The 17,943-nt window shown below is 55.0% G+C and overlaps 1 protein-coding gene across 1 annotated transcript; it reads right to left on the reverse strand.

Moving 5' to 3' along the window:
• Positions 1-598: 598 nt before the first annotated feature.
• LOC119065924 (phospholipid-transporting ATPase IK-like) lies at positions 599-17,092 on the reverse strand. The gene is given in 28 exon segments (XM_053658300.1): positions 599-817; positions 1,842-2,023; positions 2,221-2,359; positions 2,532-2,765; positions 3,397-3,480; positions 5,446-5,669; positions 5,755-5,995; positions 6,261-6,345; positions 6,563-6,638; positions 7,428-7,539; positions 7,681-7,845; positions 8,718-8,848; positions 8,925-9,113; positions 9,484-9,875; positions 9,975-10,165; positions 10,693-10,781; positions 11,105-11,263; positions 12,349-12,431; positions 12,884-12,954; positions 13,078-13,150; positions 13,702-13,763; positions 14,039-14,140; positions 15,217-15,330; positions 15,820-15,911; positions 16,346-16,415; positions 16,418-16,465; positions 16,467-16,569; positions 17,004-17,092. Coding segments are annotated over 28 exon segments (3,819 nt in total).
• Between the last annotated feature and the right edge of the window lie 851 nt (positions 17,093-17,943).

The following is a 17,943-nucleotide window of genomic DNA, read 5'->3' on the forward strand; positions in this document are numbered from 1 at the left end:
AACCAGGAAGCATGTGTGTGTGTGTGTGTGTGTGTGTGTGTGTGTGTAAGTGTAAGTGTAAGAAATTCCAGTGCTTGCCAAAAGAGATCTCAGTAGAAGGGGGCCTAAATTTCTAAGTCTATCATTTACTGGAATTTTAAGTCTTTCCTTCATACAAGGAAAACTGTTCTATCCTTATTCCATAAAAAGCTCAAGACATGCCATAGTCTATGGTGGTCCGGATAATGCAAACCGTGCCTCCTTTTAGAACAGTTTCTAAACGAGCATGCAAATCTCTTCCAAGGTGTGTGGTGCCCCCTCGCACTGTGTGAGAGTTACACAAAAATGGACATTCAGAAATGTGTGTGCAGAAAATTTTACCAATTCAGAATGGTATGAATCTCCAGATTTCGTGGCCTAATTAATTTTTTCATTATTACATATACCGAAGAGGGAAAAAGAGAGCTGCCCCTCCCTCCAGCATTGAAGAGGGGCTCATCCTGGAGGGGGGCTGCATGTCCCCAAGGACATCATCCCCCTCTGATGCCAGAACCTCCTCTCCCCCTGGAGTGACATCTCCCACTGGCACCAGGGTGACGCGACGCTCGCAGACAATTCATCAGTTGGCATCAGCACTCGTGGACAATTCTTCATCAGATATCATTGCCCGCATGTGTCTGTGGTGTCCCAGGGACCTCCGCAGAATTGTGCCCTGTGTGATAAGGTTTGCGTAGCCTTCCTGGTGGGAGAAGGCATAGCTGGAGCGCCGGGCACGTGGTGTTGTGATGATCTCCTCGGTTGGGATCTCCATCACTTCCTCCTTTTCCTCCTCCTCCTCCTGCAGAGAGAAGGGGCAATCAAGGGGCATCAGGCTGCTACACTGTGTTGATTGTTCTTGGGTCAGCTGCTCCAAGCAGGGGGGTCATTCATAATTCTTGGCCACTTTTATTGGCCAGGCTCTTCCCTTCTCAACTCGATCCCACTAGAGTCCCCCCTGGGACTTGACTCTGGATCAGCTGCCAGGTGCCATAAATGTTCCCTCTCATGGGACAGGTTACCCACGGGGCAGCCATGCCTCCGGCCTGTGTGGCAGAACACGACAGGCCTGTGGCCGTATCTTGGTCCACTACCCCAGTCAATTCCGCAGCCCATGGCAGCTGCGGCAGGCCCTTCCAGGTTTCTGCTACCTGACCAATGAGTCTCCCCCCTACCTTTTTTCACCGTGGTAAAATAGACATAGTATGCACCTATTTTGAATCATTTTCAGGTGTACGGCTCAGTGGTATGAAGCGCATTCATTCACATTGTTCTACAACCGTCACCTCCATCCACCTCCAGAACTTCACCTTCCCAAACTGACGCTGTCCCCAGTTAAACACTAACTCCCCCAGCCCCAGGCTCCTACCCTCTGTTTTGTTTCTATGCATCTGACTCCTCTAGGGACCTCCTCCTATGACTAGAATCACACAGTGCTGTCCTTTTGTGACTGGCTTATGTCACTGAGCACAATGTCCTCCAGGTTCATCTACATTGTAGGAGGATCAGCACTGCCTCCTTTTTAAAGGCTGAGTAAATGCCACTGTGCAGATGAACTATATCCTGTGTTTATCCATTCGCCCAGCGATAGACAGGCGCACTTGGGGGTGTTTCTAAGGTCCCCGTTTTGCCCAAACCTTTTCCAGGTCACTTCCGTCATCTCAGCCCCGGAGGTAGTCTGCTGACATCAGTGCTGGAACCAGGCTGGCTGCCCAGGAAGTGCTGTTTCCTCCCTACGTACTTGGGGCCTGTTACTTGCCACCCCCCGCCTCCGGGGCACAGGGTGTGTGCCTGGGTCTCCTACCCCCCAACCCCTGCTCCACAACTCCTTGGAGTCCTGCCTTCCAGCAGTGTGCACTGGGAGGCCCAGCCACCCTCACCTTGGGACGTAGCTGCTTGAGGGCTTGGTAGATGACACGGAAGGCCAGTACAGGCAGGGTGTTCAATGACACATTCAGCAGGACCACCAGCGGGATGGAGGGGTGGGACAGCACATTTTGGTCAACATCTGGAGGAGGCGACAGGGCAGGGTCACAGCCGGGCCCAGGGTGGAGCCTTGCCAGAGCCTGTTCTGTGCCCCTTCTTCCCAACACCCCACCCACTTCCTCACCCTTCATCACCAGGGTGCCTCTGGGCAAATTCCCTAGAGACGCAGGGCCCACCCACTCCAGGGCTGGCCACCCTGTCCCCTGCTGAGGGGCTCACATAGAAAAGGGAAGGTCTTGGGGGAGATTGCGAAGAGCCAGAGACTCTGGCTGGTCCAGGTTATGACCGCATAGAAGCAGAGGCTGAAGAAAATGGCCAGCACAGACAAGACAGTCCAGTACTTGATGATGAGGATGACCTGAATGGGAAAAGGAGGGTTAAGCCAGGTGGGGCCAGACCCCAGGTGAGGCCACAGGGAGCAGGTTGGAGGATAGCACCTGCTGCGGCCTCTCAGGCAGGGTCCCCAGGTGATGGAACCTCCACGGCCCGTGCCCATGGTTTTCGTGGGGGTGTGGAGCAGCCCTGCCTACCTCCACAGTGACGGACAGCAGGCCCGACAGGGCCATGACTGTGGCAAAAGACTGGTAGTCACTGAGGGGCCCAATAGTGTCATGGCTGATCCACAGGGTCATGAAGAAGTTGACCAGGGAGGTGGCCGTGCCATGGGCAATGGCTTGGAAGAAGACCCAGTAGTTGAAGAGCTCATCCTTTTGGCCAGCGATGTACAGCTGGGGCAGCTCCAGGCTCTGCTCATCGCTCACATCCTGGGGTGGGGTGGGGTGGGGGGGGTGGGATGGGATGGGATGGGGTGGGGTGGGAGATTCTGGGGTTGGTCTCACAGCTGCATGCATGCTTGGCATGACTGAACCATGCACATGAGAACAATGAGATGGTGAACTTACTGTCATTTTACCCCCATTCAAAAACTTCAAAAAAAATGAAATACAAAGTCCCATTCCTTAGGTCACACCAGGCATGCCTCAAACCCTCATCACTAGCCACCTGTGGCAGGCTGGTGGCTCCCGCCTGGACAGCATAGACATGAGCCACTTCCACCAGCCTAAAAGTTCTACAGGCTGCCCTCGTCTGGACCGCAGAGCCAGACCCCACTCAGGGCGGCGGCGGCGGCAGGTGAACAGGAGAGCTATCTCTTCTGGTCCCGTCCCCACTGTCGTACAGACGGACAGACAGTGGCACTGAGATTTTGGGACAGTAGCTGAGCAAGAGGGCTTCACCCACTATCAGGCTGGGCTCTGTGGGAACAGTTACAGGGTAGTGGTCTCCCAGCCCTGCCTCCACCCCACCCCACCCCACCGAAGCCCCCCCAGGGAAGAAGGTGGGGTAGAGACGGGAGCGTCTACAGGGAAGGAGGGGGCGAGTCCTTGGCCTGCTCACCTGCTCAAAGAGCCCAATGTACAGAACTGGCAGGGTGGTGTACAACAGGTTGAAGAGCGCCAGGAACCAGCCTTCATACAGAGGCTAGAGAGGTAAATGGTTAGTGGTGAGCACGGCCAGAAATGGAAATGCTCTTCACCTGAGGAGACCCACCCAAGCTAGTGCAGCATCTGCGGAGAATTCCTGGTGAGTTAGAAAATTCCTTTATGATCAAAGATTGGGTTAAGTGAGGCTGGAAAATGAAAGGCAGAAAGAGATAAGAAGCAGGGTCTAATTATTTTAAAACAGGGCCTTTATTTATTTTAATTGGAGAACTGCAAACAAAGAGCTACAGCAGGAAAAATGGCCAAAGACTGTGCTTGGGAGTCATTTTAGATTTGGGGAGTCACTGCTGGGTACAAGAGCTGGAGGAGGTCCACACCCAACAACGTGCCCAACTAACTCCCCTCCTGACGCATGAATCCAGTGCAGTTAAATAAAGTGGGGGGAGGGTTCGTTTCCAAAGAACATTTCATGAGCATTCTGTGAGTGAGCAGATCAGTAACAAACAATGATTTTGCAAGAATCAAGCTTTTTATTGCTCAAGGAAAGTCGTGAATGAGCACCTGGGAAAAGCTGAGTGGTCCTGTGGGGCTGGCGTCAGAGGTACCAGAGGGCCTCGTAGCTTTTTCATGTACACAAGACAGACAGATGGATGGACGCAGAAACAGACATGGAGACATGGAGATGTGTCTGTATCCATGCACTAATACACTTACACTTCCTTGTTCTGCCTGCTGAGAGGGTAGCAGCACCCCAGTAGCATGAGCACACACCGATCACTTAGCTTGTGGGGTCGAACACTACCCTTCTCTGATGAAAAGAACCAGAGTTCCTTATGGGGGTGGCTGGTCCTAGCATCAGGGCAAGGGAGGAACAAAATGAGCTTGGAATTTCCTGTAGTGCCAGAAAATGAAGATTGTTCTCAGGGAAAAAGCAGGCACACGTCAAAAGGACAAACTGGGGGCAACTGGAGCAGTGAAATACACAATCCAGGAGTTCATACTGATACAAATAAGTAATTTCATAAATAAATGAGAGGGAAGGGATGGTGGGTGCTTCCTACAGAAGAGTTCCAGTTCACAAACGTGGGGAGACGGAACGCTGTCCTCACTAAGACTGGGAAGGAGACAAGGGTTCCCGCCCTCACTGGGCCAGGGGGCACTAGCAGAGCAATCAGGTGAAGAGGTTATGAAAGTTGTCCAAATCGGCAAGGAAGTAAAGGAAAACACTGTGTGTACTTGCCGATGACATGCAGAAAATCCCAAAGGATTCACCAGAAATCTCCCAGAGCCAATAAAAAGAATCAGCAAATTTGCAGGGCACAGATCAACACACAGACATGGAGACATGAGCAATCCCAAAAGGAAAATTAAGAAAACAAATTCCATGTACAGCAGTATCTAAAAGAATAAAATATCTAGAAACAAAAAAATAAAACAAACAATATATACTTATCCAGGGTGTCTCCATAAAGCTCCCTCTCAACTGCCCGGGTATCAACTTAACGGGGAACTTCCTCCCTATCAGGGCCATCTATTTTCAGATAATCCTTACGCATACAGGAAATCATCACCCTATGGCTCTTCTAAGGCGCCAGGAAGCCCATCTACCCTTCACCATTATACTGTACAGAATGTCCTGAACTCAGTGCCACAGCCTCTCCCACCCCCACCCCCCAGTTTTAGCTCCTCTGGGGTTCAAGCTTTCCCTCTCTCCCCTAGAAGGACCTACACTTGGGAGCATCTGCCGCTCTGCCCTGGCTTCAGAGCTCAAATCTACCAAATACCTCTGAAAATGTTGGGCACAGAGGTGAGAACCACCCCCTCCCTTTACCTGAACTCCATGCAGCCACAGAAAAGCCTGCACGGCTCTGCGACCTCAGTCAAGCTTTGGCCCATGAGGCCCCCGCAGTGTGAGTGAGCAGTGCCCCCATCCTCTTGTAGGCCAGGGGAAGGGGACAGCACCCCCACCCCCAAGCATCCCCAAAGGGCCGTCCCTGTAGCGCACCTGGGCACTGAAGCCGCTGTAGAAAGCGAACCAAATCTGAACCATCATGATGGCCAGCGTCTTGTAGATGAAGTAGCGCAGGAACTTGCAGACTCGCATGTAGGACCAGCGTCCGTGCACGAACAGCAGCCGCCTCAGGAAGCAGAACTGGGCCAGCATGTAGTCGCTGTTCTGCACCGCCTGCATGCCCTCCTGGCCTGCCAGCCCTATGCCGATGTCCGCAGCTGCAGGGGCACAGGCAACATGCTGGCACGGGGCCACCACCAAACTGCCAGAGGCCTTCCCCTGGACCCAGTGCCCACCGCTCACTCTTAATCATGTTGACATCGTTGGCGCCGTCCCCAATGGCCAGGGTCACCACATTATAATACTTCTTGACCAGCCTCACAATCAAGGCCTTCTGCTTGGGTGTCACCCGGCAGCAGATGACTGCTTGGCATCTTGAGGCCAGTTCCACAAAGGCCCGCTCACGCCACACCTCCGGGCCCCTGAGAAGGATGGAGTTCTTACTCTTCAGCACCATCCGTGTCGCACTCTTCATCAGCTGGTCCTGCCCAGCGAGGGGGTGAGCAAAGGGAGCACATCACTCTGGCTGCACCCCTCCCCTCCGTAAACGCCCCCCCTGGCCGCTCCTGCCTCCTGTTCCAAACCCCAGGCTGGGCTTGACCACATGGACTCCAGTCCCTCTGAGAACCTCCTGGCATGGCACTCACTTTGGGTTTCCTGAAAGTCCACCCCCACCCAAAGTCAGCTCCTTCTCCCAGCCCCGTCCCACATGCTAGGAGCCCCGTAGTCAGGCCTGAACCGACACTGACCAGAAACTCGCCAGTAACGACCATGGCGGACATCTTGATATGCGGCAGGTTGCTGCAGTTCTCCCGGTAGGTTTCCATGAGCTGACTGCAGGGACCCAGCTAGGGCTCAGCTGTGCCCAGGCACAAGTTTCCTCCCACTCCTACCCCTCAGGTATCTCCCCCACTGGGAGTCCAGCCAGGTGGAGGCTGAGGACACTCTGCAGGCCCCCAGGACCATACCTGGGCAGCCCTGTGTGTTCACCATCCCCCAACCCTCACCCCGCCCCCACCCAGCTCCTCTGCCCCAACTCCCGACTCCTTACGGTATGTCCTCCTCATCCAGAATGCGCATGTCCTCTGAGAGCAGTTGGCAGGCAAAGCCAATATTCACTGCGGTCTCTGCAAAACAGCCCAGCTCAGCCCCCTGTCCAGGGACCAGGCCCACCCACCTGGTCCCACCCCCTGCCTATGGCGATTGGTTCAGAAGAGGCCTATGAGAGCCAGCCCTGAGACTTTGGCTGCAGCTCTGAGCAAAAGGGTCTGCTTTCCGGCTGGCTGGGGCCATCACCAAGGAATCATTAGTCCTACCACACTAGGACCCACGGGCAGTTTAGGAACCGCAAAACTGACTTACCAGTAATTTAAAAACCAGAATAAAAATGTGAGTATGTATTTCAGCCTGGACATTTGTCTTTATACCAACACAACTATAAAATGTCATTTTAAACGTTGTGTGTGTATGTGCCCCCCACCCACTTGAGTGCTAATGCAGACCCTGTTGGCCCCCATGCCCAGTGGGGCCCAGAGAACCCACAGTGGGTGCGGGACAGAGTGAGTGATCCAGGGCCACAGGACCCGAGGTTCCCTGCCTGCTTTGTGTCTAAGTAGCTCCAGCAGGTACCCTGAGGTCTCCGAATTCAGCTGAGCCCATCTCACATACAAGGGGAATGAGGGTCCCAACTCCTGATGTTGTCATGAGAGCCAAACACTCTGAAAGTGCTCAGTACAGTGCCACCGGCCTCAGGGAGGCACCTGGAGGACTCTGGCAGTTCTAATCATCTTGTTTCTCCCTTCCCCGGGACAAGGTAGGGGCTCCGGCTGAACCCAGACCAGTGGGACAGTCTGATGGTGGCACTCAGGGCATATATGAGCTCGCTCCCACCCATCGATGACCAACCTGGGACCTACCTTGCTTGTCCCCTGTGAGTACCCACACTTTGATGTTCCCCTGCTTGAAACACTGGATGGTTTCAAGGACACCGTTCTGGAGCTTGTCTTCAATGGCTGTGACTCCCAGCAGCTGGACGCAGGGTGGCATGGAGTGACAGAGAACAGACTGAGCAGGGATCCAGCTAACGCTAGTGTGAGTGGGAGATCCAGGGCCCCGCAGCAGGCTGGAGCAGGGTGCTGGAGCCCCCCAAGCCACCTGTCCTTCGCCCACCTGGAGGTCCTGCTCGATCTCCTCATACACCTGGTGCAGGGCCTGGGCCCGGTTCTGAAGAAGGATGCTGGCCTCCTCGTGCCGCTGGCGCCACTCCTCATAAATGTTTTCCTCCACCTTTTTATAGGCCAGGCACAGCGTGCGTAGCGTCTCCTCAGCAAAGGACTGGGGCAGGCCGGGCGGCAGATGCCACCCTGTCACCACGCTGCATCTCAGGGTACTTCTCTTGCCACCACTTCCCTCAGCCCCCCCCCTCCCTCTGCCTGGGCTCTCCGAGCCTTGACTGCACTTCCCTGGTTCTTAGAAAGAGACCAACTGCCTGCCCTGGACTCCTGGCAGAGCAGGGCACTCTGAGAAGTCCCGAGTGTGGGCAGTCTGCACACACATGCTCTCTGACACCTATGCTGGGTGAGGCTGGGGACCCTGCGGGACCCTTGGGTAACCCCAAAGGGTCAGGGCCGGGCCATAGAGGAGTAACCTGGCATGACATGTCAGTTCATGTTGGGGTAAGGCAGGAAAGTCTCACTGAAAATGGTGGAGCCCTGAGGACCAAATAGCCCAGAGTGACACAGTGGAAGAAGGCCTCCATGCAATGTGCAAAGGTCCTGGGGCACCACTCAAGCATGGGGAAAACTGCCAGCCAGAAACTGGGGTTTGGGGGAATGCCCTAGGGTACAAGGAGAGCCAGTCTAGAGAAGGGAGCAGGAAGACACAGACATAGTCTTGAAAGCTTGCTGAGCAGTTTGGGCTTCACCCACAGAGACAAAAGATTTGGGGCCATGTCAGAACCCAGGCCCAGTTGGGAGACGTTGTGGGGAGTGTGGGCTGCTGTCCAGGGCTAAAGCCTAACCACAGAGGGTCCCTTGTGTCACTTGGAAAAAATGCCCCCTTTGAGTGTGTATAGCATGGAGTTCAGCTCCCCTGCCCTTGCATGTAAGGGTAAAAGCACAGCCTGGCCAGCTCCCTCTTCCTCCACCCTCCCTCTTTCTACCTCCTCCCCCTCAACCCTTCCACGCTCCCTTCCCACAGGAACTCACAGTCAAAGCCTCTTCTGTGGCCATTTTCATGGTCTGCTCTTTCCTAAACAAGTCCTTCTTACACAAGCGATCAAAGAGGACAGTGTCTGCGCCTTTGGTATAGAGGTAGATGAGGCCTTCAGGGTTTCGGACTGTGGAGGGAGAGTCCTAGCTCACCATCAGCACTCCCCTTCGTGCCCACTCCCACCCCGGGCCGAGGGTGCTCACCCAGTACGGACATCCGCTTTCGGATGCTGTTGAAGTCCATCATGGCCAGGACCTGGTACACCCGCTCCTCCCCCAGCTCCATCACTGTGATGCTGTCCTGCGTGCGCGCCAGGAACACATAGCCAAAATTCCGGGCTGCTGTGACCAGGGCCTCCTCATCAGGAGAAGCTGCCTGGTAAAACAGCTGGTCTGGCAAGGGAGGGGACCATGGGCGCAGGACAGGAGAGGGGTATGTTTGCTGAGCACTGCTGTCTCTTTTGGGGACCCACCACCCATCTCCGATGCCCAGGGAAGGAAATGAACACAGTGGGTGTTCACCAGCTATTGACAAGACAATGGTCTCTTGGGCCAGTACAACCTCTAAGCCAAAGAAAAGAAGGTGGGCACTTGGGTCCCATCTAGAAGACTTTCCCTCTCCCAGCTTAGTAACAGATCTCAAGCCCCAGGCCTGAGTAGCCTCTAAGCTGAATGACAGGAGCCCTGGACTTGGACTGGACAACCTCAATGGCCAGAACAGACTCAGAAGCCCCAGGGCTTCGGCAGCTGGCGAAGCACTCACTGTCTTTCTCCTCCACCATCACTGTGTGGCACACGGCCAGCAGGCGCCAGAACTCCTGCACCATCATGTCCTTGTTTTCGCGTACAATGCTCAGGAGCCTCATGTTTTGGAAGAGCAGCTTCCCATCAGCAAATTCATTCCAGAGGTAGGGGTTCTTATGTAGCACCGCCTCCTCATCTGGGTTATAGACAGTGCCGTTGATGCAGCACTTCTTGAAGGTCATGATGTTCTGTGTGAGCGTGCCTGTCTTGTCCGAGAAGACGTACTCCACCTGGCCCAGCTGGACACTGAGGCTAGTGCTGCGGGCTTTGGCAGGCATGTCCTGGGGCTCGTAGTACATCTCCATGTCCCAGTCAATGAAGATGCTGTTCCCCAGGTAGATGAATTCAGCTCTGCAAACACAAGCTGCTTCATGCCCTGGCCCAGAGCCCACCGGAGTTCCCGCTTTTCTCAGGCTAAGTAGTGGGTGGGAAGGAGGCCCCCGGACTCACATGATGAACATGGCCAGGGGCATCATGACGCTGAGCAGGATGAGGAAGCTCAGGAACATGAAGAAAGACTTGCTGATCACACTGTACATGTGCTTTTCAGGAACATAGTAGTGCTTAACCTTGAATTTTGTCACATTGCTGAAGAAGCCCAAGGTCAATGCCACAGAGATCAGCACCACGAACGTGAAGATCTGCTCAACAAGTGGAAGATGGTGGAGTATGTGGAGAGACCCAGGGCAGCACCGAGACACCAGTGTAAAAGACACATGGGAGATGAGAAGCACCCCGACCCAAGCTCTGCCGTCAGGATGGTAGAGGGGGACTGGAAGGAGGTGGCTGGCAGTCCCGGGAGAAGGGGACCTGTAGGGGTTCTGCTGGGTTTTGTAGCTGCTATTTTAAAATGGATTAACTGACTTCTATTTAAAAAGACAGTTGGCTAGGCAGAAGTTAAGATTGTTAAATAAATATCCATGGAGTGCACGTAAGCATTTCTCCTGTGGGTTTGGAAAAGTGTCAGGACCAAGAGTTTTTAAAACTGTCAGGACGGTGACTCTCTGACACAGACTCCATCTGTAGGGTCAGGCTCACACATTTGCAGAGGAGGGAAACCGAGGACTGGAAAATGACGGCTGGGGCCTCTGTCTGCGGGGGGGTGCCCTCTCCCTTCCTCCTCCTGTGCCCCCCACACACTCAAGAGCAGGGGCTCCGGGTGGCTCACCAGGATCACCATTTTGTTCATCATCTTGTCCATCTTGGTTCCCTTCAGATAGATCTTGCCGCAGTTCCTCATGATCTTTGTGTCAACACCTGCAAGGTTTGCGTCCATCCATCCATCTGTTCGCCCACCTGTCCCATCCTCCATTCCTCTGTTACCACAACCCTCTACCTGTCCACCCACCTACTTGCCCAGCCACCCATCCATCTAAATAAAAAAGTACTGGCACATTATGTCCATCTCCACAGTTTTAGAACCTCAAGCCCCATCAAAGCCATGCTGGGGGTCCCCCATCTTGCGGCAGCAGACATGCGGCAGCCAAGCCCTGGCCTTGTGACTTCTCGCCACCAACTTTAGGGTTGTTACCCACCGCCACCCAAACAGCTCATGCCGCGAGGCCCCAGAGAAGCCATACCAGCATAGATGACCATTCCGTAGCAGGTGTCTGTGTTTCGGATCTTGTAGCCACGTAGGAGGATGTTGCCACTGTCCAGAGGGTATTTCTTGCCCTCCCACTCCAGGCGCCCCATAAAGTAGTGCATCCGACTGTTGGGTTCCTCACATACCACCTTGCCTATGGACAGCAGGACAGTCAGGGAGCCAAGAGCTGCGGCTGGGTCAGGCCACCCCTCTATAATGCAGGGTAGAGCAGGGTATGGGGAACATTCCTTGTCACCCTCAGGCTCCAGCCACCCTCGTACTGCTCCAAAATTGCCCTACAGGCACCTCCATCTTCCTGCCATACAGCCTCCTCCCCTGAATGCTTCAAAATCTTGCTCTGTTAGGCCTCAGGGCCTTTGTGCGTCCTGTTCCCAGTGGCAGGACTCATCTTCTCAGGAAAACCCCCTTTTCTGATCCTCCAGTCAGATCAGGTCTCCCCCACCAGGCCCCCTTCCTCCTGACTACAATCCTGGGAGGTCACCAGATATTTATGCCTGCCGATGGTGTCTTAAATACTTGTGAGTTCCCTGAGAGAAGGCGCCAGCCTTGTCTCTGTCATGCTGGGGACACTGGGACCCAGCCCAGCACCAGGGGCACAGTCCTGGCCCTCTGTGTCAGTGAGGCTTTTCCTCAGATGTGATGAAAACAAATGCAACCACAGTGTTCGAATGCCAGGCACAAGAGGGCTGTGGTTTGAGAGAAAGATTCTGTTCCAACACCAATTAGAGTAGCTTGTCTTTGCAAGAAGGCAGGAAAAAAAAAAAAAAAGATGTATCCCCCTGCTGGATCTCTGGCAAAGAGGAGTTGTGGCCTACAGGTATAAAATATCTCACTTTTCTGGTAGAAAATAAGACTATACCACCATAGATGGGTTGATTCCCGGTCTCTGTGCACACAACAGGCTGTCTTTTCGATCAAGCAATTAAAAATATTAGATTTAATGTAATCGGCATTTTAAAAATAAAATGTAATGCCTGATAAATTGGTGCAGCATGTTTTGTAACAATAACAGAAAATGCCTAACTGTTGCATGGATTCAAATGACATGAAACAGGCCTGGGATAAACTGGCCCATTAAAAGTTATCTCGACCCCCAGCACCCCCCAGCAGACCCCATCACCATCCCCCCAAACCCAGTGAGGAGGGGGGACTTTCATGCCCACTATACAGAGGGCCAGATGAAGGCCCAGATGGGGTGGATGAACTGGCACCTCTCACCTTGGAAGGAAGCCATGCTCTGCACATTGTTGAGCTCATGATGTGTGACCATTAGGGCCTGCCTATACTTTAGGTTGGTCTCCCTGATGATGAGAAGGGGCTTGAGATAAGAGGTGGGGACAGAAGGCACCCAGGCAAAGCACCCCCAGCCCCTTTTCAGAGTCCCTGAGGCCTTACTGTGTGCCCAAGGTGCCAATTAGGAGGCTGAGGCTCAGAGAGAGAGAAGGCCTTGTTCAAGGTCACACAGGACATTTTCAAAGTGGCTGAGGCCAGACCTCAGGCCTTCTCACTTTGTGCAGCCACACCTGGAGCGCAGCAGGGCCTCCAGAAATGTTGGTCCAAAGAAGGTGGGTCCCTTCATCTGATTTAATGTTATTACCCCTGCCGGCATGCAGGTGCCCCACAAATGCTCCCAGAATGAATGACCTAAACATCCCAGTGGGCTTCAGGAGACACACTTCGTGGCTGTTGAGGAACGGGGAAGGCCTTGTTGGCTCCCAGGCCCCCAATCCCCTGCTGATGGCCAGCACCTCACCCGTCTATGTCGGCCGTCTCCACATAGCACAAGCTGCTGGGCTCCGTGCTGGCCAGCAAGAGCATATCAGCCTGGATGGGGAGGGTCAGGGTAGGAGGAAGGAGACAGCAATGCAGGGGGGACAGGGGGAAGGTAAACAGGAAGGCAGCCCACCCCAGGGAGCAGAGTTCTGGGCCAGGCTGACACCAGCTCACCGGGACAATGTTGTCATCATGCAGGCGAACCAGGTCCCCCACACACAGGTCCTTCCATTTTTTACACAGAAAACTAGTGGGGGGATGCAGCTGGTGTGAGAGAAGACCCCAAACAGGCCCATCTTTGAACCCCTGGCCCCCGTGCCACCCCCAAGCTAAAAGAACAGAGGAAGGTGGGGCCTGCCGATGCCCCTATGGTGCTTTGCTCCCCTGCCTGTCTTCGGGGGATGATGATGGGGGTCTCAGCCTATACAGGAAGTCCAGCCTTCCCTAACCTCACCCTCGCCTCCCAGCACTGTATCCAAGTCCCTCAGACCTCCCCTGCCTCCTCTTTCAGCTCAACTTTCGGGCCTGCAGGTGTTACCAATCATGTCCTCAGCCTCTGTCCCCATCACGGGGCCCAATCCCTAGGCCTGCAGACAGCAAGTATCTAATAAATACTGGCTGGGTCTCAGACATCAGCCTCAACCAGGATGTCCAAGTAGCTTGGAAGTTTCCAAGGCACTCTGCGGGTACCCTGCCCTGGTGTGTGCACACACACACACACACGCACACACACACACACAGCTGTGCTAGAGTCCCCTTCCTTAACTGAATTCCCCCACACATTGCCAGAGGCCTCACCTCTCTCCAACCAGCATCTGGCAAGGCCTGTTGTTGACGATCCTGTCACTCCTATGTCGCCCCTGAGTCAACAGGGATGGGTCAGAAGGGTGGCCCGCCCCTGCCATGCCCTCCATCCTGTCCCCACAGAGGGCCCAGGTGCAGAGCATGGTTCCAGCTCACACCAGCAAATTTTTCCAAGGCTCCTGGCAGGGGAAGGCAGATGGGCTACTGGGACAACAGCTACTGACAGTATCAAAGGGCCATGGGGCACCTGTCCCTGTTCCTTGTGACAGCAAGACAAGGACCCCACCCTGCATCCAATCGCCTCCCCAGCTGTCCCCTTGACCCCACTTACAATGTCGTCCACCAGGTCTCGGATGGCTCGGATGACGAGGAGGCAGATGAGTGGGATGAGGAGGGTGAACCAGGGCATCGTGGCGATATCAGGGAAGATGCCCTGGCAACAGGGCATGTCACACCAGTCCACCATGCCCCCACACTCTTCCCGACCGTCTCCCCCTGCCCGCTCGCCCAGCCTCTCAACCTGGCATCCTGTGTCCCACCTGCCAATACCATCTGGGCCCAGAGCCAGCCACCTCCCCCACACAGATCTTGGGACAACTGCCTCTCTTCTTCCACTCCCCACCGAGAACTCCTCCCTAGACAACCCAGCTCCCTTCTGTGCCCAGGCCCCAGGCCCCATCCACCAGGAACTCTGACCTTGTTCCCTCCTCAGAGCCTTGGCTTTACTGTTCCCCTCCCTGTAACCCTATTTTTCCCAGTTACCCTTCAGGCCTGAGCTCCAAGTGAACACTGGACCAGCCTAGGTCAGGGGGTGGGTCCCCTTCCCATCCCTGGGCCCTACTATGTGGTTTAATGACAATGGGTATCAGGGCCATTGCTGGATGCCCAGTGTCCAGCATAAGACCTACTGACGGTATATTCATGGGATCAGTAGAGGCAGAGGGTCAAACCAGACATTGGGTGGGGATTGCTCTGTAAATTGTCCACCCAACTGAGAGAGGGAGTGGCCCAGGAAAGACATCTGCTCCTCTGGGGGAGCCACTCAGGTGCTGGGAAGTGGCCTGCAGGTCCCGGATACCTGCTCTCAACCCTTCTTTCCTCCTCACCCTCTGGGATTAACATGGTGGGCTGGGGCCAAGGGGGTCATGTGACCAAGGCTGTCCATCCTGGAGAGAGGCTGTGACCCCTCAGAACTGGGGGAGTCACTCATCAACTTCACCACTGAACACATTAAGCACCTCCTGTATGCCAGGCCCTGGGCTGGGCAGTGGGGAAGAAGCCATGAGGGTGTTCCCAGTGAGGGAGGAGACAGACACTGACCCTCCCACACCCCCCACCCACCCAACCAATCAACCAACAGCACAGACACACTTAAACTCTCTGTGTGTCTTATAGAAGCATGTGTCAAAGGTGGTCAGGGAGGGCTTCCTGGAGGGGGCAATTTGAGCTGGTAGGATTGGTTATGTGTGCAGGTGCTGACCCCTGGGGCTGCTCCTGACCCTGTCCTACCTGGAGAATGATGATAAAAAGGAAGTAGAGGTTGGACATTCGACGGAACTGTTCATACACATTTAAGGGAAGGAAGGAGAAGAAGTTGTACTTGGCCGTGCAGATCACATTGCCCTGGGATGAAAGCCAGCATGGGGGTGCTGCCCAGGCCAGGGCCCCACCCTGGCCTTGCCCCACCCTTTGGCCATAATCAGCAATAATTGAGCATCTAGTGCATGCAAAGCCTCAAGCCAGCTCTACTGAGCACCAGCTGAATGTGAAGCCCTCAGGCCAGCCATTACTGAGTGCCAGCTGCATGCGAAGAATTAAGCCAGCATTAATCAAACACCTACTAGATGCGAAGACTCATTGAACAGGGCTGTGACCCCATTATTTCCCAGTGAGTCACACAAGCAAGGGGATTTTCCGTAGAGCTTAATGGACCCATCATACTTGGAAGGTTTAGTGTTAACTTATTTTACCATGAATCGAGGTGGGGGTTGGCAAGGAAACACAGGACAAATTCCAGCTACAAACTGGCGATTTGTTCACAATTAAGACTGGGGAGAGGGGTAGGCTGGGTGGGAGGAGGTAGGGGAGGGTCGTGGTACTGGGGTCACCCACCTTGTACTTCTTCCTTTGCCAACACAGGAAGATCTGCTCCTTGAACTGGTTGTTGTAGGTCCTGTCATTGGCCTTCACCTCCCAGCTGAACGCTGAAGTCAGCAAGAGTGGGGTTCAAAGAAGGCACAAACGCCAACTAGTGATCCCCCAGAGCAGGGCTAATGGGCCCCCAGGGGAACCCAGATGCGGGAATCGCCTGCCTCTTGGCCACAGCTGTGGGGGCCACTAAAGGACCACCACCCTGGGCCAGTCCCTAGTCTCAGAGGCCAGGCCCTGGGAGGCCCACTCACACCCATTCCTTGTACAGAGAGGATAACAGCTGCAGCCCACCTATTCTTGGTCTGCAGCTCCCAATTCTTGAGTCAAGCATTGTCGTGGGGTTTGGAACTATTTGTAACCCAATGAGAACCCCATGTTGGGTCTGTCCAGTGGGTTTGGGAGGGCGTGTCTTGCCCATCAGCCACACACCTCTGCAATGCCCCTTGGCTTCCTTCACAGACCCCACAAACAGCCCCAGCACATGCACCTGAGTTCTCCTTCTGGAAGTCCTCACCGTAGCCCAGGCTGCTCCCACCGGAGGAGCTGTTGGGGAGAGGGGCCCATGGTCACACCAGTGGCCCAGCCCTTGCCAGACACTGTCCATTAAGTCTGCCCTCCCCAAAATGTCACCTCCCACTTCCCTTGGTTTCCCCCTCCCTGGGCTTTGCAGGCCCAGCCACTGGTTCTGTGTCCTTCCCTGGGTGTGGGGACCTAACCAGGCCCCCAGAATGAAGGACTCAAACCTCTGGTGTGGCTGCCCACCCCCAGGGCCATCCTCAGGCCAGGCTGCCATCCCCTCCCAGGTCTCCCTGCTGCCCCCTCCTGCCTCAGTTCCCACCTGGGACGCAATATACCCCAGGTAAGGGCTCCGTCAGTGTTTGTTGAATGACTGCACGAGCCCCGGGGTTGCATGATATATCACAAGCGGCTCTGAGAGGTGAGAGCGTGGCCTCCAGGCAGTTACAACCATGATGGAGGCCGACTCCAGCCTTTCCACTGCCTTGTTCATGGTCACTTCTTCAATGCCAGGAATCTGTCTCACCAGCACGCCCCCTCCCCCTCCCAGCACCTCTCCAAGCCCCTGGCCAGGCTGTTCCCTACGCCCAGGAGCACCCTTCCCACGTGCTTGGCCAGTGTCTCCTCACCTTTCTGATCTCTGCTCAGGGCTCGCAGACAAGCTCAGCCTGAACAGGAACCTCTTCCGGGCTCCCCTTGTGCCTGGGGTGTCCCCCATTTTAGGCCTCACCACCCTCTCTCCTTTGTGCATCTGTCCCTGTGTGGATGACCTGCCCAACTGGAAACCTCCTAGGTGCCCAGGCCGGCGGACGAAGTGGACCCGTTACAGACGTTTCAGCCGTTAAGCTGCGGCCAAGGGTCCTGAAACCAGGGGCGCAGGCGCGAGGCAGGGCCTGGCAGGGCGGGCCCTGTGGGCGGGGCCACGGCAGAGGCCGAGCCTGGGAAGGCCTCGAGTGGTACCAGCCTAGGGGTCGCTGCAACGGGTCAGTGGGCAGGATCTTGCACAGTGGGGCAGGTTGGAAGGGATCTTAATATGCGCCAGGGTATTAAGGGGCCTGTCTTTTAGGGTCAGGACCTGTAAAGCTGGGCCTGAGTAAAATAGATTGGGCGGGGTCAATGTGGGAGTAAGGGCAGAGGAAAGATGCACCTGTGTGTAATCCGCAGGTACCTGGGTTTGAGTCTGAGCTATCTGGGTTTTCACACCTCCTATGTGCAGGTGCATTGTTGGGCGCTGGGCTCAAGGAGGGTGTTAGTGCCACAGAGACGGCCCCAATGCCAGGAGGAAACCCACAGGGCTCTGTCCTGATGTGGACCCACTCAGCGGCCCTCCGGGGTTCTTGGTGGGGGACTTCCCGAAGGAGATGATGGGGGTGGGAGACAACGGTGAGGCTGGGGCAGTCTCCCTTTGGAGATGGGGAGCTAGATCTAGGGCGGAGAGATGTGTGGAAGGGACTACTAAAGTTAGGGGCCACTTGAGATGGTTGGGGCTCAAGGGGAGGGACAAAGGGGAGGTGATTAAGCTCCGTGTTTCATATTTGAACTTTTGGGACCCCCCGAAGTGAAGAAATT

Source organism: Artibeus jamaicensis, unplaced genomic scaffold (assembly GCF_021234435.1).
Source record: "Artibeus jamaicensis isolate MK-2021 breed Jamaican fruit bat unplaced genomic scaffold, CSHL_Jam_final scaffold_537, whole genome shotgun sequence".
Classification (NCBI taxonomy): Eukaryota; Metazoa; Chordata; class Mammalia; order Chiroptera; family Phyllostomidae; genus Artibeus; species Artibeus jamaicensis.